A 24,607-nucleotide genomic window follows, 5' to 3' on the forward strand; every position below is an offset into this window, starting at 1 on the left:
AAGGGTTTGGTCCCCATTATAATAATGGTCATCATTTAATTACTTTCTATATAGTGCCACACACAAGGTATTATTCATATCACGCAGAACTTGTTGAAGGCACCGTCGGTTCCACAAAGGTTATGGCTATGTCTAAGGAGTGGGCTTTACCCTGTTCTTCAGGGGCGCCCACAACGATGAGCTGCTACAAACCCCAGCAAGGTGACTGAAAAACCGAACCGGTGCACTTAGCGTCGTTACAATAAATACCACAAATTTGTGGAATTGGACATAGGTCGTACGGTTGTTGCAACAATACTAATAACTGGGCACTGTGGGGATACCTACAGCAATAATGAATTTTGCATGAAACGAAAGGATTGTAGGTGCGGCATGCGATGTTTACATTCTCAACGGAACGAGGGCTGTGTGTGTGTGTAAATTAAACAAATAACCATAAATGCCCTGTGCCGTGGACCGTAACTTTCGGATTCATAAATAATACACCCCCAAAACCAGTCGACATCCATCCCCCGACACGAGCAGAAAAATTCACGCCATCGAGTTTATGAAAATTGCACATTGATGTTTATTGTTGATTTGTAGTGTGGGTGTGTGTGTGTGTGAGCTGTTGTATGTGTGCAAATTGTTTTCCATGGTTTTTCACATTGACATTTACGACAACTCTGCGCACTCCTCCTGCTTCCCTGCTATGACCAATTGGTTATGAAAACAGAAAATAAATTGATTTACAATACAATGTCGGAGCATTTGCGTTCAACAGGGGGGTAGTTTGTAAACAAAAATACACTTATCTACACTGACACATTACCACCCACCATTGGATTACAATGGAACGAATTATTCAGATCTTTAAACACGCATTGTACTGTGCGTCATTTTGTTCTAATCTTTGGGGGGTCCAACAGTGATAACATAAAACATAAAGAAACTAGTATTCCATTGAATCTTTACCCCGCGCTTAACGTTGTATAACACTGGTATTAATGGTGAAATAATGTCACCGAACGAAAGGTTACCTGCATGACATGACTTTCACAATTACTATTCCTATCTATTCGCTTATGCTAGTTTTGGAAAACATCCACACCATGGATGACATTGCACGAAGTGTAAGGTATGATCATGGTGTAACACATTTGTGTTCGTACTCCTTTGCTTCTTACGATCTATCAATGAAAAGGAACCAGATACGAGACGTGTTGTATAGCGCAAACATAAAATTTTAACAACAAAATAATAAGGGTACACCTTTGAAACTAGTGAAACTATTGTACATCTCATGGTTTAAGCTATCTCCGTGTCTCCCCGCGATGCATTTACAATTTGTACAAACATTAATTTGCTATTCCCATTGCCGGTTATCACGGTACGATCAGTCGATCACGATGAACTCTCCAACGTCTGCTGCCACAGTCTTCGGCGAAGAAGCGTTCGATGCAGGGGACAACGGTTGTGCAGACTCGGCCGGTCCAGAAAGCATCACGATACGGTGGCCTTCGTCCGGCGGTACGCTCACACACCCGACAGTGGAACTGCTCGAGGAGATCGCTGTCACAGTGAATTCCGGTCGGGCCTTGGGTTAGTTGACAATGGTGCGAATCTCCGTGTGCTGCGTCTCCTTGTGGCGACGCAGGTCCACCTTCCGTTGGAATGCTTTGTGGCACAGCTCACACTGGAACGGTTTGTAGCCGGTGTGTTTGCGAGAGTGCGTGATGAGGTTCGAGCTTTGACTGAAGGCCTTTCCACACACCTGGCATTTATGGGGTTTTTCGCCTGTAAATGAAAGAGAGATAGTGTTGATGTTAGTTGTCACAACAGTGTTTTAAGCTGAATTTATCATATAATCAATCCATTTCGAACACGATAATGCGCTATGTCTCAATTAGTCTCGAATGTATTGTATGCAAACTTTATTACGAATGAATGACATTTAAACTTCGCGTCAACTTTTGCTCGCTATGGACGTTTCACGAGCTTTAACTTATATCTTCCCAAAAATGACCGTTTTAAATAACATCAAACACTCAAACCAGCGTCTTAGCTTCTGCAGCTTATCCGCATCTTAGGCTGACGACAGATTTCGCCCAACCTCCGAAAGAGACCGTCGGCAAAGGAAATGTAAAAAAGTGTACATTTATGGGTGTCTGTTTTGCAAGATTGCAGTTGAGCGACCGCCCAAAGTGATGCGGCCCGTTTTTTTGGTTTACGACCACCGACGACTATTATGAATGCCATTTAGTAGGGGTTCATCTGTTGTTAATGGCATTCTAACGATTACTAACAGCCGGTGAGGGGCAAAACCGGGCTGACTAAAGACTGTTAAACTGTGGTAGCCAAAAATCTTAAATCTGTACTCCAGACCGTTGACCATAAAAGAAAAACTTTTCGAAGCTGGGTACCGGGTGCAAGGATTTAAATTTAAATGAGCTATAAAATGAACCGTTGCTTGGAAAATATCGTGATTGTTGGTAGCGCTGGCATGTGGAAGAATTTTGTAGCATTAAATGTTATAGAACAATTCTGTTTCATAAAAAAATATGCAAAACATGGTTGGATAACCGGAATGAATCGAAGAAACAACTTCAATTTCAATAATAAACCACTTGGATAGAAAAGATTAAATTCTATTCAAAATTGACTCATTTTCCAGAAGTCATTTTCTACTCATAGCGACTTGTTCATAAACTTTTTTGTAATGTATTTTTAATTACACTGAATCCATTAATAATTCTATAGTAATTTGACTTGCTTTTCCAACTGGGTAGTGCTATGTTTTGTAATAGATTGCTCAGAAGGCATCGTTCAATATTCGACAAATGTTATGCTTTCGATTCTATAAAAGATTTAAGACATTTAAAAGGTTTAGTACCGACGGCTACACCCCCATTTAAGATTCATAAATTGTCAAACCACTGGAAGGAATGAAGAACATTGCGCAGGATTTTAGCGATGATTTTGGATAAAAGAATTTTCGCTACGATTTACTGCGGACCGTAATTCCGACAACGTTAGGCATGAAAATGTTGCACGATTATTTTATACTGCTTCCTTTACGCATTTTAGTGCTTGGATGAAAAAAAAAAAAACATAATGTTGCTCACACGAACACGAACACCCAGCCTTTGTCCAGACGAGTCGAAATAAGGTATCGCACGCACAAATAAAACCCGCTCGCTAGTAGTGTACGGCACCGGGGCGAAGATGGTGCGGGTCATAAAACAAAATACGGTCACTGCCTGGTCTGTATGCTTTTCTACCCGACATAAAACGCACGATCCATCTTGAAAATCCATTTCCATCGGAAATCATCTGAGACGACCTAAATCAGAGCCCGGCGCTGCTGATGTGCCCCTGTGATTGTGCCCGGCGAAATGGTTGTGATTTTGTCTCACGTTTTAGTGCCATTGCCTACACACACACACACACACACAGCGTTGACCCGAGCGATCTCATCTTCGTCCTTCGTCCGAACCGCCTCGTTTGCCCCGCTTCAATGACGCACTCATTCGTACAGCAGTGTTGGTGAGACGGGATTATTGATTTTTCCATTTAACCCAAACTCCTAGTTGCACAAAAAAATCAACCTGAAAAGGACATGCCACCGAATCAAGTGTGGTGAAACACATCTGCGAACCATTCCCAGCCCCCTGGTCTGGTTTTATTTCATCTGCCCATCTATGAACCGCAGCGAACCTACCGGGCTGTGGAACACACTGATGAACGGGGAGAACCAAAAATCTTCACTCATTGGCAGCATTAGTGCCGAGGTTGGCCAAGTACGGCATGACAGACTGAGAAGCAACCTGCAAAGCACACCCGAAAGTACACAGCAGAAACGAAACCAGCAGAGGACAACCCAAATAAATGATGCCATCCGCAGCTGCGGCAGGAGTTTTCTGTCCAAATACATGAATCAACTCCGGGTCGTTATCCCCAGGAATGCTGTGAGGATCGGCAGGGCACCAAAAAAAAAAAAAAAAACCCCCAGAACTCGATGCCACACTCGTAAAGGCTACACGTCTGGCTATAAATATAAAATCAGTGGAAAATCCTGTATATTTTATCACACGGGCATACCAAGGCCGGTTCTGTGCAGATATGGAGGAGGTTTGGTGGGTTTGGGACGATGGGAAGGAAAAGCTCAATCTCAACCCTCCCACTGATTTGGCGCGTGAGTGGGCGGATACGGAAAACGGATTGCACAAATACAACCGAGCGGATGTTCAGGAATCACAAAGAGGGGAACAGTGGCAGAAGGAGCGAAAGGCGGGAAAAATATAAGACTGGCAATGATGGGAGTCGATGCGCGGAGGAAAAGCTTGGCCCGAATCGTGAAGTTTAATATAGCAGCATCTGGACCATTATCATCAGTTTCGTTTTGTGGAATCACGGGATTCAATCTCATTCCGATAACGCAGATTTGGATATGAATGTTGGCCAGAGAGAGAGAGAGCGAGAGAAAGAGCGACATCATTGTACTAAGGTCTGATTTTGCGCATTTTATTCCAATGATTTTATGATATGAAACGAACATAATTAAATCTCGTTGGAATTGGGTCAGTGGGAGAAAGAATGTCATTCTGAACATCTGAAAATTATTCACCTTCTCTGAAGCACTTATCGAGATAGAAAACAGTGTTGAAACTACGCTCACCAGTGAGCAAAAGCGCAAATGAAACACAAATCGTTGCTCACTTTCCTGTCAAACCAAATCCCCCAACACAATCTGGCAACAGCAATCTGATCCTTGCCAGTCCCTTATCATCGTCCAAGCATCCACACAGCCAGCAGACGAGCGCTCAGGGGAATGTATCATCGAAACTCCCACCGCACAAACGAGCGTGTGATGGTGGTGCGTATGAACTTCCACCGGGACGACCGCCGGGGGCGGTAAGAATCGGTGGAAAAATCGCGTCACAAATGGCGAACCAGCGCTGAACCGGAGCTGAACTCTCGGTCGAGAATCAGAGCCACATTTTATGTGCCACATCCGCGGCACGTGTGTGTGTGTGTTTGTGTGACAGCGATGGGTTGTGCGCTGAAGCGAGGACGAAGCGCAATACAGGCGCAAGAAGAAAAAAGGAGGACATTGACAAAGCGTAGCTCGTGTACTTCGCCCGAAGGATATCGTTGATGACGATGATAACGAACATCGGGAGAGTAACGTACCGCGAGAGATTTCGACTGTGTGAGTGAGCTGTGCCATATTATCATCATCATCATCATCATCATCATCACGCCCCATTCAAAGCAATGATTCCTCCATGCCACAGACACACTGATAGTAATCATCAACCAGCGAGCCACAATCTCTATAACAATTCTATTTCGTTTGGGATGTTTTTCTTTATCTCTCTGTTGGTTATCACATTCCATTTTCGCCGTGCTGTGGCCTGCGGGGCGAATCTCTTCATATGAGTTTGTATCTATGTTTGAGCGGCTTCCGTTTGTGTTCTCGTTCTGTGACCCTCAGAGGAGCAGCAGGAAGGAAGTTGTTTACTTTTCATTCAAACCACCATGTGTCGGTTCGGCGGAAAACGATTTTTCCGACCGTTTGTTTTGTACATAATCACAGAGCATTGAGGGAAATTGGTGTGTGCGCCTCCATTGTATATATGTATGTGCCGTGCCCTCTACGTACGCCTTTCGTACATAAGCACTGTGTTCGCGCGTGGTACGTTTCCAAGCGTAGCGAATAAGATTTCTTTGGGGTGCTTATTTTCCCCTTCGTCAATAACACCACAGCACAGGCCGCGCGCGATGTTGTGGGTCCGTTGTGCTTTTGTGCCACGTTCGGCGTTGAGTGTGTTTGAGAATGAGCGTTGATTTTGTTTCGGCAATGTGTTTGGTGCTTCATCGCAAGGATTTCCCAGCGTGTTTCCCACCACCAAATGGAATCATCCGCACCGTGGAGCAAGAAATACATAACTCTACAGAGACGAGGTATGGCCCGAGGTCGCGCGCGGTGGTTTGTGGTAGCTTTTTTTCGTTCCACTTTTGGGACCACCATCATCATTCCGGGCGGAATCTGAATCAGAGGAAAACGAAATCCGTTAAATTTAGATAAATAGAGACTGCCAGATTGCGCTGTGGGTAGGAGGCAAAAAGTGAAACAATCCTGGCGCCGTTTTCGGTCCGTGAATGAAACGGTCGTGGATGTAATTTGTTACAGCAAGGACTTTCCGGTCGAGAAAAGGACCGTCGAGGCGGTTTTTTTTGGCATGGGTATGTGCACACTCTGTCGGAGAACAAATGTAATTAAATTCGTTTCCTTTACCTTCATGCTAGTCTGCTGGATAGCAGGTTTGGGGATTTTTGATTGCACGGTTTTAGTTACATAAGTCGTTTATCGAAATAAATAATGATAAATAATAATTATAAAATATTGAATACAATACATTTCATTTAAATCTTTACATTTCCTACAAATTGATTACACCATCATGTATGTTTCATTCATTTAAAATTGAACAAAGCAATCGCCATCTTGTCGCAGTGCGTTTTCCAAGGCTGTGTTTGTACATACATGATTTTCCGGCGGGCGGACACTCCAAGTTCGTATTTCAATAACTTCAATATGCATCTCTCGCACAGGCGCAATAAAAGTGTCAATAAAATATCCAATCACGGTAAATCGACTAAATGCTCTTGCTATGTACAGTTGTGATGCTTGCTCGCGTGCAAGTTTCCAGCGCTTTTCTCCATTTTCATAATCAAGCTGATACATTTGCTGGTTAAACTCATTGCCTACTGAGTGGCATGTGTAAAAAGGAAAGACAGTCCTAGCAAAATATATATGCGCAAACGCAAATCCATAACAAAACGTTAAATGCGGTAACAAACAGTGGTCGATTTTCTATAAAACCTTCCCTTGAATCATAGATTTTATGAGTTTTTTCCCCCATAACCCAGGCTGGGGAATGCAATCCAAATATTCTCGATTGCTCCCAAAGGAACAGTTTTCGAATCCGAACAGTTGAATGTGTTCCAAACCTGCTACTGCCGCTTTGAAAAGGATCGTTTTATGTTGCAATTTAGAACGTGACCTCTTTTGAAGGGAAAAGGGACCCCCAAACACTCAGTAAATGGTTAGCAATTTGTTTGTTTAATATTAGTACATCTGATTTTTAAAGCTAAAACATTTCTTTTGCGAATAATTTATGCTCAATAGCATATGGAACGATGACACTCTGCACCGGGTAGTTCATTTGACTCTTTCCTGGCTCAAAAGTAAAAGAAGCCGATACCTTGTGAACGACCGAACTGAGACTGAACGAACAGAATCGTAATGATGATAACTAAATGTTTCTTCCTAAATTTGTAACAAACGAACTGACCCAACTAAACTCGCTGTCCTTGTAGAGGGACGTTCAATGTGATGAGTCAATAACGTAGCTGTTTGGATCTTTCAATTACTCGTTTCTGTTCTCTGCTTTCGTATCCAATTTCTACCATAATCTTTCAGCGGAATCTCGCTACAGAAACTCAGCACTCACTTTTGACCATCTTCTCTATGAAACCGAATAAGGGACCACATTGTGTTGGTGTGATCAAAGTGAAACCGAAACAAAAATCGCAACAGAGCCAATGTTGTCGAAAGGTAGATGTTGAGACAAATCTTTCGTGCAGCTGACGAACGAAATCAAATCCCAATACATCAGTGCGGTGTTGAGGAAAAATCAAGTGAAAGAGAACTTTCCGCACAAACAGCCATGGATGGTGTTTTCTTGAAGGAATTTCGACGGAGAAGTGTAGATGGATCACTGAGTGTCAAAATCATTTCTATTCACTGTGGCGAACAGTTGCGATGATGTTGATGATATTTATCAAATCCTGGGTAAAATAGAACACCGTGGTGTGCGGGTTGGCCTTGGGAGCGATTGGGAGCCGTAAGGGAATCTCACAAAGTAGAATGATGCTTAAAAAAGAATGTGGATATATTTCACTCCCAGACAAAGCTATGCTAGCAGAAAAAAAACACTAAACACTGGGGGAGAGCAGAGTTACCCAACGTTCTGGAGGAAACGAATGATAAAAAATTCAGGTCGTGAATGCTCTAGATTTATTCGAGAAATGGAAACTTCTATTCCATATCGCCCGGGACAGAACGTAGCGGAACCTTGAAGCGGAGCACTCATGTATTCTACAGGGTGGCTCTCTTAGTAATACCGAAAAACCGATCCGGGATGTCCGGATGGGCACAGAAAGTTTCGGGAGTGATTTTCCCCCAAAACCTATTCCCTTCCCAACCGACGTAGTACGTCTGGAGCGTTTAGGCAACGAGGAATACTCTAGCCCGCTAGCAACCTGGTTATAAAATCATATAATTTTCATTCCTTCGTTCTGCAACAACGAACATCTGAGACCACTTTCAACAAGCACCAGGCAGGCAGCGTGTGAGGCAGTGAGCATGGCACCATAGCATGTTCATGTACCACGGATACACTTGAGATCAACCGGGAAAGATGAACTTGTTAATATTTGATAAATCTATTCCAAGAGATTTAAATCCAGAAAGGTTTTCTGCGATACTCTATCTTGGCATTGTGTTGGAATTTTTGTAACTTATTCGGTTTTGATAGAACAGCGATATAATAACGATGATCAAACATGGTTCCGAAAATGGCGATATATAAGTTTTTTGTAGCTAAAGAAGTAGTACCCTGTTGATAGAAATGTGGAGCAACTTTCTATAAGTAAAAAAACACTAAAGCACTCATATTCCACATAATGCGAATGATAAATATTTGCCTTGCAGTAACCATAACCCTAGAGATTGGCCTTTTAAATGACCTTAATGTGTTACAGAACATACATGAAGCGTCCTACACTCACTGAGAAGGACTATCTCAGGACTATCAAGTATCAACCAGAATGATTCTTTTACGCGACACGCGTCAAACTTCCGACTCCATCGGGAATTGTGTTCCTCCACCCAAGAGGGAAAACACTTTTGTTCTCTAGTCTGTCCTCGATGGAGTTGAAACTGTTCTTTGTGGGTTTGTTAAGCTCCTCTCAGGCAACCACTTCGGACTGTGGTCCTGATGGTAAAGCAAACTACGCACGAGAAAGAAATACATTTTAAATTAATATTTTTTGGAGCTTCGCTTTCTTCGTGATGTGCATTCTATTGATTGTTGGAAAAGATGGAAATTTTACTTTCACCTGCCCAGCACCATATGTGCCCAAACTTTATGACTCTTGATGTATAGCTTACCATCTTCCGTAAATCTATGAATCTCTCTTACAGCACGTCCTTTCATGGAAGAGTGCGTCGGTACTTGATTCAATGACAAAAACAACACCAGACCCTGGCACGCGTAATACAACTATTTGTTTACGAAGACACGGGTCTTCTTTTGGCCGAATGTGAAGGGATTCGGGTTAGGGATTCGTTTTTTAGCCAAGCACATCATTCCCCCTGATCGAAAAGGACTGACAACAATGAGGGTCACCGCGTTGAACGGTTTCAGTGTTCCCTGTCCGGTACGGTTCAAAAATGCCACGGAGGGATAGGGAATTTTGAAGGCGTTTGCCAAGGGGCGCACTCACTGGGCGCATGTTTCATTGTAGGCCAATGTTTCAATTTAAGAATTTCCTACCCTTCGAAAATTGCTTCCTATGCTCGAATACTCCGAGCATAGAGGCGCTAAATGATTAACAACACTCGGCGGGCACAGCCGTTGCCCAGCAGGATATCAATTAGAGTTCATTGCGGTAGGGCTCGTTTCCTGGGAGCGACCCTCGTCGTACCGCGTAGAAGTTGTAACGATGGTGCAGGTTGAACAAGTTTTGCTACTCGGCGTGTCGTCTTTTGACACCACGGTCTGTGATTGTTCAATTGCCAGCGGTGAAAAGATTAAAAATATTCGTTCGAAGTAGCATAAATCAAACGCAGCGTTTAAACCGTGTAAATGAAATATTTTGTTTTTGAGCACATCTTTTTCTAAAAAGTTTCATGGAGATTATCTGCGTTATTATAATTATCCGTTTGCGAAACAATATGCTTGGTGATATTATTTGAGAACTTAAAAAAAGTATAACAGATAAAAACGATTAGACATCATTTTTCATAAAAATGAATTAAAAATCATCTGTCCTAGCCTATACGTTGCCTGGCGCAGGACGTATAATTATTATTTTCCAGTGACAGATTCCCATCGAAAGCCGTGAATGTGACAATAACAATAATTAAATGAACCTGAGAACGTGCACTTTGCATTATGATGCAGGATTAACCATGGAAGTAACTCTCGACTACCCGACCACCAGCTGAGCTGCAGCTACTGTGGGTAACATATGGAGTATATTGGAACAGAAGTAGCCCTGAGGGATTTTTACCGATGGTCCGTATGTTGCGTTTCGATAATGCCAGGCTATCATGCTGAAGCACGTAAACAGACAACCCAACTATTAAATATGACTGCACCATCCAGCAAAAAGAATATACTGAATATTCCATATTGATACATAAATATTGGATAATATTGGGTTAGAAACTTAATTAAAATAAATAATTAAATATCAAATCTTATCGATTCATTTGACGAATAAATACGCCATATTCGTATCGGCAAACGTTAAACTTACATTAAAAAACTTCGCAACGTTTTGTGCACATAACTCAAACGGACACCATCTAAAAGGAAGCCAACATTACAGATATCTGAGCAAAAATAAACGGTAAAACTCATACTCATGTTAAGGTCACGTGCCACGATGGCCTGCTTGGATAGTTTTGTTTGTTTGTTCTGTGCAACACAAGCAACTGTGTGACACATGCAAAAACGCATCAAACGCACAGGTTATTTTCTCACAGTTGCCAACTTTTCTCGAGGAACTTGGCCGCATGGTCGAGGTATCCTCGTGACAGTGGTAATGTTATTTTTATTACTGAAATGATACGGTCTCGTGCAGTCACCAACAAATACAAGCATTGCACTTGTTTTTTTAATGGAAAATAGTACTGATTGCCCTTCCTGAGATGCATTATCATGAAGTTGAATAGCAAGGCAATACACAATGCACACGCCACGTGACCCACCACGGGTGGATAATTTACTTGTTATGATTTTGCCGGGTGCTTATCATTCTGGATGAGCCAGTTAGAACAGTGGCAAACGCTGTATTGCAAGATTCATCAACCCTACAACTTGTCGCTTGCTCTTTTGGATATTTGTCGTTCAAGTGTCGTTGTCGCATGCACGTGTCGGTTGGGTTCGTGGAACGGTCTCACGCCACCAGTGAGGTTTTTCTCCTTTTCAATTCCCCAGCCGATTCCGCGTGTAAAGGGTAATTGGTAAATTGAAAAGCATAACTATTATGATTTATTCCAATGCTAGCAAAGGGTATCATCGGTCTACGCGATCCGAAATCAGAGGCGCAATGCCTGGGGAGTTCCGGAGATTACAATCAAGATGTACAGCATGATTAGCGCTTATGAGTTATGATAAAACTTCTGCAGATTCTACACATTCGACTAGATTACATTTCAATCTCCGTTACTTACCGGTGTGTATGTAGGTGTGCTTCTTCATGTCACTCTTTTGATGGAACCGTTTCCCACAGAACCCGCAAGGATACGGCCGAGTGTCGCTGTGTATTAGCAGGTGCGTCGATAGTGTGCTGGAACGTTTGAAGGCTTTTCCGCACTGTTTGCATTCGAACACTTTCTCCACGTTATGCACAGCCCTGATATTGGAAGAAAATGTAGCAAAACACACCGTTTAGAGCAACGTCTTTTAATTACTTATCAACTCGTTTTACCTGTGCTGATTCAAACTGATTTCATGGCCAAACGATTTGTTGCACAGCTCACAGGCGTACGGACGCTTTCCGTTGTGTGTTCTTCGAGGATGTACATCTGTTTTGTGTGCAGAAAGTATAGTGTTGTGCGCAATATGATTAGCATTATTACATTCCATCAACGGTGGGAAAAAGCTTTTATGCTTTACCTGGTCGCATCAGCAAATGGTGTGGATGATGTGGATGACCGAAATCCAAATGTGCTCCACCAGCACCGGCCGATGCAGCCGCGGCATTTTGTGTCATGAAGTGACGTAATCGCAGTATATCCTCCGGAGTGGATGGATGATAACTGGAAAGATTGAAGTTTACGTCACATTCAATATCCTTTTCGGGAAAAGAAATTTAACGAGACTTACTTTGCCAATGCGGGATTCAGCTGATGTCCTTGCTGCTGCAGCATAGCAAAGAACGGAAACGGAGGAAACAAAGGTCTGTTAAGGATGTTTTGTTCGTAGAATTGTGTGTAGTTTGGCCTGGGAATAAAACATGAAATAAAACCGTTAATGATTTCCCTTCAACCTTCCAACGAACGCTTCTCTATTGCTGCATCTTTTACCTAATCGCATCGAATGATCCGTTCGATAGTGGAGATTTCGATTTGGGTTCAACTTCTCGCTTCAGCAAAGCCGACACCGAGAAGGCTTCGGAGTTTTTTGGTACATGTGGAACTTCCGTCGTTGGCGAAGGATTGATTCGCGGTGGGGGAGGTGAATCGACTTCCAGCTCGATGGAAGAGGATCGCGAACGCGTAGAGCGATCACGCGATCTCGATCTACTTCTCGAGCGCGACCGGCTGCTAAGGGCGCTCGAATCATACCCACTCGAGAGGGTCGACAGTTTCTGACCGTTCAAGGCTTGGTGCTGCAGATGGGTTGCATGCGGCGGTAGGTGTTGTTGAGTATGATGGGAAGGGTGATGGTAAACGTTGTTGTTGTCCTCATCCTCCGATTCGTTTTTCACCAGACGGCTTACTCCGAACTTGATTTCGTCTGGAAAATAGAAAGCCACATTAAAAATGTTTCAATTAAAGCTTATTTTTAAAATATGTTTGAGAACGATAATTTTGGCAATTGCTGGCAGAGAGTCGATTCGGTTTAGAACAAATGCCTTGATTATAATGCATAATAAAATATTTACCCCTATACACACAATTGATTCTGCTGATGATGCAGGCCTGAACAAAACTTTGTCCCAAACGTTCTGGAACGAATCGCTAAATTATCCCAAAACCTTAACAAAAACGCCTCACAGTGGTAGCCTTGACACTTGGTGTGTTCGCACCGTCGCAGCTCTATTGCGGACACGGTTGTTGCCTGCGTGAAAAACGTTCAATTTCAGCCACATTGAATAAGGGTGACGCGCTGCTTACGAAAACAGATGTTTTATTTACACCAAATAATCCAGTGGGAAAATGTGATCAATCAGCTCATTGCGCATCTTACTCCAATTCTTGCTGCCCCAATTTGATGGCAGTTGAAACAATCTTTATTGGTTGGCTCTTCACGTTTTTTTTGTTGTAGAGTATTTTAATCTTTAGGAAACAAATCTGGAATAAATGGAAAGCGATTAACAGGTGCTGTGCCCAACCGAACCAAAAAGCACAACGAAATGTTTGATTCTTCACGCTTCAGGCCTCGTAACAATGCTCATTCTTTTCACATTTGTTCTACTCGCCAGTTCGTCCACACGTGGAATCAAACCTCCTTCCTAAGTCTAACACCCCTGACAGTGATTGTTATTTTACACTTTTTATCCGATCCTAAATCAGCCCTGAGCAAAGGAAATTTGTTCTTGCTAGAAGGGCGGAATATTTGTAGTAGAAAAAAAGAGGCTCACTTGATTCAGATTTGTTCCCGACCAGACGCACCAGAGAAATACAATAAACAAAAGAGCATGATAATCCACTGGCATTAACCCCACAAAATAAACAGGTTGACGGTGCAGATTATGTGGCATGTTTTTGGGAAGGGAGCAAGTGATTCTGATTTTCTCTCTCATTTGGTGCGATTTTTCCACGCTTGGTGCAATTTCCATTTGTTATCAATTCGATTAGCTACGATCGCCTGTTGGCTCTCTTTCCGTTTGTCACAAATTCATGAGCCCTTGGAAAAGAAATCAATATGAGTTAGTCCTGAAAAGTGTCTCCCAAGAGTGAAATAAAACCATCATGGTCTCTGCTGGCCAGCACACCTCTGTCGATGCATTATTTATTATTGATCGAGCAAAATAATTATTCCTGTCATATGTTTATCGACTCTAGCCTACAGGAGATAACATATTATTTCAGCATATTCTTACCTCAGCCTAATTGCAATACACACTATGAAACTGTATCCCGCCGCGTTACACCCCGGTCCCCGAAGCCGTGATCATTAACAACCCACCTCGGCGTTATTGGTTTGATAATTCTAACGTGAAACTGCTGCTGATACGAAGCACATCATATCGCCGCTACTCAATATCACAACGATAATGATTTACGGCGGGAGTGAGCAGTGCTCTAAGTGCTAAGCCATTGAAGTATTTCTTGATTTTATGGCACGGCAAGATTTGGTGGCCGTACTCCCATAAGTCCAGATAGCAGCTGGTATTCGCGTCGATTGGGCTGCGGCCGTAAAAGTTCAAATCCGGGTATCACGGCACCGTCGATCGTATGCTCCAACGGCCATAGCTTTACGCAGGGATTTTCCCTAAACCTCGATTATCGATTGCAATCGATTGTTCATTATCGTTTGCAGTGGAGTGAAATGGGATTTGCCGCAACGGGCTGGAACTGTGGGCCTTGTAAAAAAAAAAAGGTGCGCTCGTAAAATCAGCTCTTACACAGTGGGATATTTTGTGTGTGCCATCGTTGCACGAATCTCAGCTCCACCTTACGTTGCTTGACGGTTGCAGTGAATTTTGGGAAGGAGAAATCTAAATCAATTTCAGATTTATATTCCCACAAAGTTAATCCCATCGATAGCGCAACCAAACCTTTACGAACACGAAAGCACACTTTGAAGGACGCGACATTTTTGCGAATTGCGTTCGATTGTGTGGAAATTCCTGTGCTAATTGCGATAGCCTTAATCCATCTATAATTAAGGCAACAAAAAACTCACACTGATTTGAAACGCGACCAACGCAAAATAAAAATCCAATCCAATGTTGATTAGTTTCGAATGGATTACTGGTGCCACCATGCACCAAGGCAAGCGGCAGGCCAATGAACTCTGACGATCCCATGCATCAACCATGCCAGACTGGGGATGGCAAGACCCTCCAGGAAGACTCGATACGAATCAATTCAATTAGCAATATTGATGAAGTTGAATGACATCGAATTAAGCTCAATTAGCATAGATTTACCATTGTGAACCAACCATGGTAAATCCACATGGTATGGTTGAATTCGGAGTCCCTCAAGAAATCATGAAGAAAGACAATCGAAGAACTAATTTGCTTAAAATGCCTCGGACGAACTCTGTCATTGCGTTATATTGACGTGATTTAGTTTCATGGATATGAAAACAGCTGCAATAAAATAAATTGCAGTTAAAATGCGATAAAATGCTCACAACTTTCTAGTTGAATCCCCATAAGTATTGAAACAACCAGGACTTAGCAAGCCATCAGCAAAGAATGCAAATGTGCATCCTTTCCTGAGTTCGATGGTCGCACCTCAGTCCCGATGTGAAGTTCGTTCGTGTATCCCCTTATTAGGTGAACGGGTTTGAATCCATTCAACCCCTTATTGTTGCACCCTGGTGTGGACCTGAACAACAGGGCGGAATATATTTGGATAGCATTTATTTTCCTATCGTGATCCAATGCACCGCTACCTATCTAACGACGTCCGATACTTCTAAACGCTGGAGGACGGAAACACACGCTGGTTATACGGTCGAGTGAATTCTAACTACCACGATAGACATCCTTGCTGCGTTACATTCCCCAGGGGAGAAGGCGTACATTAGGGCAGGGCGTAGCGTAAAATATCCAATATCTCACGGTTTTTCGGTCATCTGGCTGCTACATGACGGGTGTTTGCTGTGTGCGCCCGCGTTCGCCCGCGTGTTGCATCAGCGAAAGATTGCGTGTCCGAAATGTAGTCTGATTTTCGAATTTGATTACGACAGAAGCTTTTTCTCCCTTCAAACGTCCAGTTGAAATTCCAATCGGTGGAATTCGACCGTATTCCGATGAAAAGGGTTTAAATTGAACATGTTCTCAGCGTGAAGGGAGTGAAGCGCTAACGAATGGAATTTAATTAAGGTCTGTTAGCGTCATGACTTGTACGATGGTTGATGACAAATCAGTTTAGCACTTCCAAAAGCCAGCGAAAGCAGTGTTCTCAGCGACTAGACCAGTTCTCATCTCCTCACACATCATTTGTATCAGTTTCAATCACATTTGTCAACGACTCCAATAGCTTGACAAAGGGTATCTACACTGATAGGTGTAGATGCTACTTTTTACCCCTTGGTTTTAGGTGATGCACAAGGACGACTGCAAGACCAGCATGATTTACAAATGTATAAAAAAGTGATGGATCAAAATACTCCCTTAATGATCAACTGTGCTATGGATTCTAAGGGAGTACGCAGAGGAATATATACGGGTATGAATGGACACCTTATCGTTAACTTTGTTTTATTTCTCTTTTCTATTTTGTGGTCCATAACCTTTTTGTTTCATTTGCCACCGGGCCGCTCCATAAAAAATAATTTTAAATAACTAGAATTATAAATCATAATCCGAAATAAAATTCTACTCCACCGATTGTTCAACTGTAACGTAATGTCAACCAATACATGAATGTTGTTCACAAACTGCAATATGTGCATTGTCATTTTTTCCAATTGAACCCGTTCGACAAATCCCCAATCGAAAAGCAATCTAATCATTTTACACGAATTCCCAACACCTTTGGGGTCGCATCATGGGCAGTTGTTTAGCTCCTTAATGGTGCAATAAATTCTCTAAATATTGATAAACCGATAACCGCTTCGGTTTGAACAGATTCTAGCAGCGCTTTCGCCCTACAGTCGCCAAGGCCGGGTTTGTCGCGACCCGCCACTTTGTCGGACAGTGTTGTGTTCGCAGCAATTGCAGAGCCAACGGTCGGCTGTGTGACAGCAATGTGTGTCCGGAAAGGTGAGCTGCAATAAAAAAAAACCGAGCATGAGCGCTAGTCCCAACTTACAATGATAAGCCATGATTTATTGTATTGGGGCTTAGTTGGAAGGCATACTTAAAAGCACAATTTAATCATTCACCGATCGAGAAGTTGTTCAAACAATCCACACGGTCGATGCCATACCGCCCAAGACCACCTCGCTGGAGTGTGCGTGTCTGTTCGAAAACGTGTGACCGTTCGACTGTGCTGCCAATCAGTGCCGTCAACAGTTTTGGTGTCAGTCGGGTTTTCTGCAGCACCTTTTGCTACCATGCGTTCGCTGCGCACTCTGCGAGGTGAACAGTTGAAGTGCTTGTTTTCCACTTCTGTTACTACTGTTGTCTGGATTGCAGCAGTACACCGATAAGCAACAAATCTGTTTTCCTGTTATATATTTGCAAAAAATTATACCATAAGCCTTGTGTTAGCACTCGCTAAGCCGTAGTTTCCTGAATGATGAAGAGTGTGAAGCATCGAAGGTGGGACGTTTTCTGGACGGCGTGTTCGTAAAAGTCGTAAAAGTCAACCCGTTCTGCCAAAGGGATCCCACACACGTAGAGGATATTTCATTCTGCCGGTGAGAAGTAAAACCAGTTCCAGGTGGCAAAATCTACAACCCATTGCGATCATGCAAACTAGCATTGCACTTCAGAGCCAAAACATTGCCAACACATGGTGTCCATTGACATCTTAGCGGGGAAGGTGGTTGCTTCGATGGTTTGGTTTGTTTGTCGCATGGGGAGCGTTTTGCAGACCACCATCGAAGCAAACAAGTTTTGAAGGAAATGCTGTGTTTGCTTTTTTTTTGCTACAAGCAACCCAAATGTTTAAAACGACGTGTTAAAAACCATCATAGCAGGCAGTGTATTTTAACTCATATCTTCTCGCACAATTTGAGGTCAGTTTGGGCATAAGTTTTGTCGTGCCGCTATGCACAATTTACGATCGTTAAGTATTGCTAAAATACTTCATATATGACATTCTGCTAGTACTATTCCCAAATATGACAGATACACAGATGACAGATATGACAGATGTAAGCTTAATTGATAAGTTCCGTATGCTTAAACCGACTTAACCGACTCATATATGGAATGTATCGCAATTGTAAGCTCCACATTTTTATTTTTGGGTATTTTCAAGTAAAAATTCGTCTGGTCTGTATTGGTCTGTAAAACACTTCTTACTCACCTCTGTGGCCCATTTTGGATGAATTGTCAGGCACGTCATTGTAACCATTGGCACCATTCGGAAGTCGTGGAACGCCCGCTACTACTGGATGAAGCAAACGGCGATAGTGATTTACCAGCAGATCGTTGTTGAAAATTAAAGGCGAAAATCCATTTACTGGCGTTGCTGGTGCTGTGGAAAATGTAAAGAGAAGCAGTACGAAAAGATAGGTAAATAACGATGATACATAAATCTGCTGAAAATGGACTTATTTAGGGAGACTATTGTAAATGGTGAGAGCTAAAGTAATTCAAAGGTGGGCTAAATGCTTTTTTTTGACATTCTTTAATGAAAAACGACTGAGTGCACTTTCATTTTACCACTTAAAACGAACTTTCTTCCCAATCCCATTAATGCCACCCGAAACGGCAATCATGGCGAAGGCAACGCTGAATGTCCTCGAAAGCGCATGCTTAATGTCGGTTCAAGAGGTGTGCATGCTTTCATCCCGTTTTCCATCACCAACTAGCAGCGATATTCGATTACGTACGTACCAGAGGATTTGCACGGCACAAAGAAGGATGCCGACGTTACTCGGTACTTGTTTGCAACCAACACATTAAGCCGACTTCACGGTCATGGGACTGTCTAGCTGGAGAGGTTGTACAGCACGTATGCAACGAAGGACACTAAACATTCATCTGCTATTTGCTGTTTCCAATGAACAGTTGTAAATCAACGGAATCAACTGAAAGCATGATTGGATGTCTCACAATAGATTCAATGTACACTATCATAAATGTGTGCAACATTTTCATAGATTTTCAAGTGATTTGAAACATGAAAGGCAGCAAGAACTGACATTGCCATCGTCGCAGATAAAAGCACAAACACAACACATACTCTCGTTCGGCTTCAATGTGCGGCTTCCGCTGGCGGCAAATCTCTTTTCATTTATTTGCAGATAAAGCCAAATATCAATTAAAGAAGCGGGTATCGCAGTGTTGAGCTGGTGACGTACATGGTGAAGTGTCTGAATTGCTGCCAACGAACGAAAGAACCTCGGAACGAGTGCTTCAAGAAGAATGACGCATACGAGTAGTTTAGTTTCATAAAACTGATGATGGTTCTGGATGGTTGATGGAAAAGACGCACGTAATCAGAGCCCTGGATAATTCTATTAGCGCCGAGCAATGCTGCCATGGTAGCTGAGGAGAGCTGTCTTGCACAGTTAAATTAAGACAGTGTCTTGAGACAATGAATCCGGGTCTTCCGTTAGACTGGGTCTGGTATCAAAAAATGCACTTTTTATGGCTAAGAAATGTTTGATGGCCAATTTAAGTATTCTAGAATATACTTAAACTTTAGCAATAACAGTCTCGAAAAATCTTCGTTTTACGCATGCAACTATGACCATAACAGAACTGAATAAAGAACTGAACATCAGCAAAAAAGGCTCACTGCAGATTAATATGGCGCACCCAGTTCCACAAAAGCGAAAAATAAACGACACTAAATAATCTCATTTATATTCCTTTTGCATCCTTGGTTCCGGCACATTTTTCTCTCTCCTCCAAGTGCTTCTGTGTAGCAAAATTATTCAACAAAAATCCTATCGTATAATGGTAAGCCGGTCTCAGTCCGATGAAGATTTTCCTACAAATTATATTGCCTTGCATGTTGGCTTTCGGGTCATTCTGCGTTCGCTACTGGAGCAGATTTGTAGCCATTGGAGCACTGAAAATTACATCAACGTTTCCAGTTACGGCTCCTTAATTAACTGCTATCTACTTTTAATTAAGTGTCATACGGCATACGGCACTACCAAAAAAGCATGCAACGGTCACCCAAAAAATCATCCGTTGTGGAATCGTAATGGTGGAATTTTTCGTTGGCGGCTGCAAATGGCCTGTTTTGACTGCATTCCCTTCCACTGGTCACGAAGATGAACACCTGAGCGATGAACTCCAAATTGCTTCACTGTAGCGCAGGTTACTGTGCCCGGTTGAATTGCACCTCGGAAATATTTCGAACACGAATACTGCGGTACACATTTAAGGTTATTCCTTATTCTTTTCTTATGCTTATTTTCGTTTACATATCTTCACAGATTCCTCAGGGAGTTGGTATTATTATTTTATCATTTTAACCAAGGTTCTTCACACTACTCGTCTGAAAAACGATTCTATAATTAGAGTTCATTAAATTGGTGGTGCGATATAATCGTGGATTAATTTGTGTTTTTGAAAATTCATTTGAAAAGTCTTATTACGGATAAACATTGTGAAGCTCATCAAGCTGGAACTCTGCTGGAGGTCTTCACAACTAAGAAAAGCAAAAAACGGAAAATTCAGCACGATGACAAACTGACCAGAGAGATGTTACAGATACAACATAACAGGCAGCTGCAAACATTTAATTTGCTAACATCGGATCTTCGAAGATAATGACTAATATCTATGGCAGACGTGTGCTCTTGAAGCCAACCAATTTCTGGAGTGTAGGAAAGAGCACGGAAACGTGTATATTTGAAACTAATCTAAAAAAAAAATGGTAGTGCCAAAATCAGCCCTTCTGAATCAGCAACCAGTAAAATCTGCATCCGGTAGGCTGAAACATATTTTCTAGTTCATGGTTTGCCCAAACATGGGATGAAAAAAGTCAATAAGTGTGCAACACTCATCACACTTGCGGATCACTCTCAACAAATGTTAGAAAAGTGTGACAAAAAACACACATTTACGCCTAACCAGACCCACCAAGCCTTAAAACCACTCGAAAACACATGTTGCACTGGGTGAGTCGTTCCCCAAACAATAACCCGCCGTCCACTAGCTGGTGCCGGAAAGCAAAACAAATTGACACCGTTTTTCATTCAACTTATCTACATAATTGAAGTGATACATTTGTTTTTCTGGTTCATTAGAAATATGTGAGCAATAAGATTTATAGCTTGGTTTGCATGGTCCCAAGACAGTAATTCCGCTGCTAGGCTTAACATGAACAGTAGGAATGTATAAACCAAAAAAACAAATATTGCCAAGCTTATCTTATCGTACATTCCATTTTCGCTGTGCCACCAGCAGACCGTTTCATTGCTATCGAACAAACTCATTTAGCAGCCAATTGCATATGTTGGTTCTGCGCCCTGCCAAGTCTTGCGCTCGAGCCGCCACCCTTCCACGCTCACTCGATCAATCCATTCAAAGGCAGCCAGATTAAGACTTAGTTGGGTGGAGACTTAAAGCAACCACAGACGAAAAAAAATCCTCCGAAACAAATGCTGTCACATGTTTGGTTTATTTCAAAGATCACATGTGTCAGCAATCTTTTTTGCCGAGCAACTGTTGTTCTCCGGTTCTCCTTGCTACTGCGCCTATGGGTTTATTTTTATCCAAATTTCTTTGCTGGGGTTCACATTCTTTTGCCAGTTGATCGTTTAGCATTCACGCTGTCTAATTGTGTCAAGTTCATGATGTCTTCATCGCGATCTTTCATTCATAAAGCTGAAGAGAAAAAACCCCCATCCACACTCATTCACGAACTGGTTGCGCCATTGCGTCAATGGAGATGGCAGGAAGCACCACATTGTGGAAAATCGACAACAACAGTACCGTTCATCTATTTCAGCCCCCATCTATGTAGCAACCGCACCCGAGTCTGTGACGTTTAATGCTTGTTTGCTTAAAACGAAAGTGACTTGACATGTAATGACTGTCGTAATTACTGACAGTTTGTTTACAAATTACCTTCTGCCGCGCTAGCCCTGATTTATGGAAATTCTTTTAATGAGCTATTAATTAGCATCGGCTTTCGAAAAGCGCTTGTGGGTGGGACGGAATGGATGACGAACAAATTGTTTGTGCGATGGGAATGGGCGTATTGGTGGGGAAATACTAAGTAAACATCATCAATAATTCATTTTTCTTTTAAAATGCCTACAGAAACAGAATACGTTACTTGCGACAGCGGCATGGACATTGAGAGGTCTCTCAATAGCTGCAAAATGTCAATTATCACTTCACATCACTGACGGCGAGCAATCCCTTTCGTAAAACGATAGCGTTCTTCTTTATTGCACACCTCAGCTGATACAGCTATAACATAAACTAACGAGGATGGAACTGACCAATCCGAGATAATGGGATAAATGTATAAAATCTATCAAATATCCTCGCTCATGTCAATTAACAATTAGCAACTACAATGTTTCACCTCAAAAATGGCTTAAGAGGTAAACGGACTCCTTGTTTTAGACAGGTTAAGTAGGCTTCTTTTCTTGCCGTTCTAAACATCTTATCACTTCCAGTCGGAACTCTTATTACGACATCTGTTGCGGTTGTGCTGTTCCTACGTTCCTCAAAGCTTGTTAGGTTTGATTTCGCAACATTGGGGCTGATAGAATTGTTCCATGAACTACTAGATCATTAACACCTTAGCGTAAAACATCAACAAGGAGCTGTAAACAGTGTGCAGTGCGCAATAATAGCTTTTGATTATACTTTCCCATAATATCAACTAATCTCGTGTAGAACTAATCCGACAAACACACAAAAAGCTTGCAATCGCAAATGGGCTTTTTCGTCTAAAAGTACCAACTCCATGACTCTGCTGTGTTATTTATTCTTTCACAAACGTTAGTCGCAACATTTTCTGTTTCAAATCGATTTTTGTTAATCTACTCCGTTCGTTTAGATTGCGTTTCGTTATTTTCGTGCTTATGATCTTATCGGTTTGCGTTTTTTTTCATTTATTGCACATTTTTCTTCGTTTCTGTTGAACAGTAAAAAGCCAAGGGCTGCCTCAACCATGCTGCTCCTTTAATCGCTATATCGACATATTGTTGCACTAAAAAATGGAACGATATCAACGCTCGAACCATGTTTCACACCTATTTGCCCATTCGCTTCGGTTCTTTCATCGACCGGCTCGAAAAGAACTGTACGATCATTGCCTGTGCAGCAAAAAAAAAAAAAAAAGAAAAGACGTATTCTATCGGCATGTCAAATTGTACAATTTAAAGCTCATTATACGTATTTATTGTTTTTCGTTTTAAGAGATTTTTTTTCTGCAAAACCCGAGAAATGGAAATAGGCACAAACGGGGTTTTAACATGCAAAACGGTACACGCAAAAGAAACGATAACCAAATACAGCATATATATGCTTGTTCGCTCACGGCGTGTAACACTTGGTGGGCTCATTACATCTCCAGTATGATAATGTCCCCCAAAGCGTAATGCATTTGCATACAAATACGATTTCGTTTTTAAAAATCCATTTACAATGCGCATGTTTGTTGCGTTTTTTGCCGCCTGCGTTGCTTGAAATGTTTTCGGAATTGTTTTTAGTACGGTCTTGTTGGTGTTTACTTTCCATTTGAGAATCGTTGCATTTTTATTACGGATAAGATTTAAAAGTGTTTTTTTTTTGTAGAAGGCAAGTGTCTCATAATGGAAAAATCGAGCGTTTGATGTGTGTGATTAATGAACTGATAAAGAAACCATTCCAGTGCTGTATACAAATTTGCTAAATTTTGCAATTGGCATGTTTAAATTTAATCCTTTTTATTTCTAATTAATTTAAAGTTTTAATTACTTCACTTTTCTATATAGCCTAACAACATTGCTCAAGTTTTAAATTAGTAAGCAATTCCTGACTTCCCAGAAGTTGAACCAGCTCAATTGAGTTGAATTTGTCGCATTCCATTTAGTTTATCAGATAAATAAATATTTAGTTCATGTATTGGGCAATGGACTGTTGTCAAAACATCTACGATAGATACGATACACGAATTCCTCGAATTTAAATGCAATGGCGGAACGATGCGCCGGCGCACTGACTAAGAGCATCGCGGATAAACATATTTCATAGTGCAACTTCTTTACCTCGAGCAACATATTTTAATCGTAATTTTGTTTATTTGTTGTTGCGATCATGAAAGAAAATGCAAAAAAAAAACAACTTTGAAGTTTTTAAATTTTAAAACTGTGGATAAAATAATCAAAAACAGCTCTCTCACGCTGGATGGCAATGATCGCTTTCAAACTAGTCAAGCTTTTTCACACTTACCGTCGGCTTTACCCCGCGGTGTCACTACCTTGAAAGCGCTTGTCATCGACGAACCGTTGCTACCTCCATTTCCGTGCACTGACGGATTGCCCGCCGTCGTTAGTAACAAGTTTGGACTCATGGGTCTAGAGATGTTAACTCCGTTTAGTGAGCTTCCCTTGTTCTCATCCGTTACTGCTGCCGATTCAGCATTTCCACCTTTACCGATCATCACACTGATGTTGTTATTATTATTATTGTTACTATTGGCACCGTTTGGACTCGCACTGACATTGTTAAGCTTGATGTTCACCATGGTAACACTAAAATCCAGCGGTAACTGTGATTGCAAAGGTGGTTGTGATATTGATTGCATCGATTGTTGATGCGTGTGGGGCACTTCACTTACTTCCAT

General features: G+C 41.9%; 1 protein-coding gene across 1 annotated transcript; it reads right to left on the minus strand.

Annotated features, from left to right (window-relative positions):
• Positions 1–1,582: 1,582 nt before the first annotated feature.
• LOC128304490 (zinc finger protein sens) lies at positions 1,583–24,607 on the minus strand. The gene is made up of 8 exons (XM_053041684.1): positions 24,214–24,607; positions 18,164–18,334; positions 12,368–12,800; positions 12,168–12,284; positions 11,958–12,100; positions 11,770–11,866; positions 11,513–11,694; positions 1,583–1,776 (listed from the first exon to the last, which is right to left on the minus strand). Exons 1-8 carry the CDS (start codon positions 24,605–24,607, stop codon positions 1,583–1,585), a joined length of 1,731 nt encoding a protein of 576 aa, XP_052897644.1.

The sequence above is a fragment of the Anopheles moucheti genome, chromosome 3 (assembly GCF_943734755.1).
Source record: "Anopheles moucheti chromosome 3, idAnoMoucSN_F20_07, whole genome shotgun sequence".
NCBI lineage: Eukaryota > Metazoa > Arthropoda > Insecta > Diptera > Culicidae > Anopheles > Anopheles moucheti.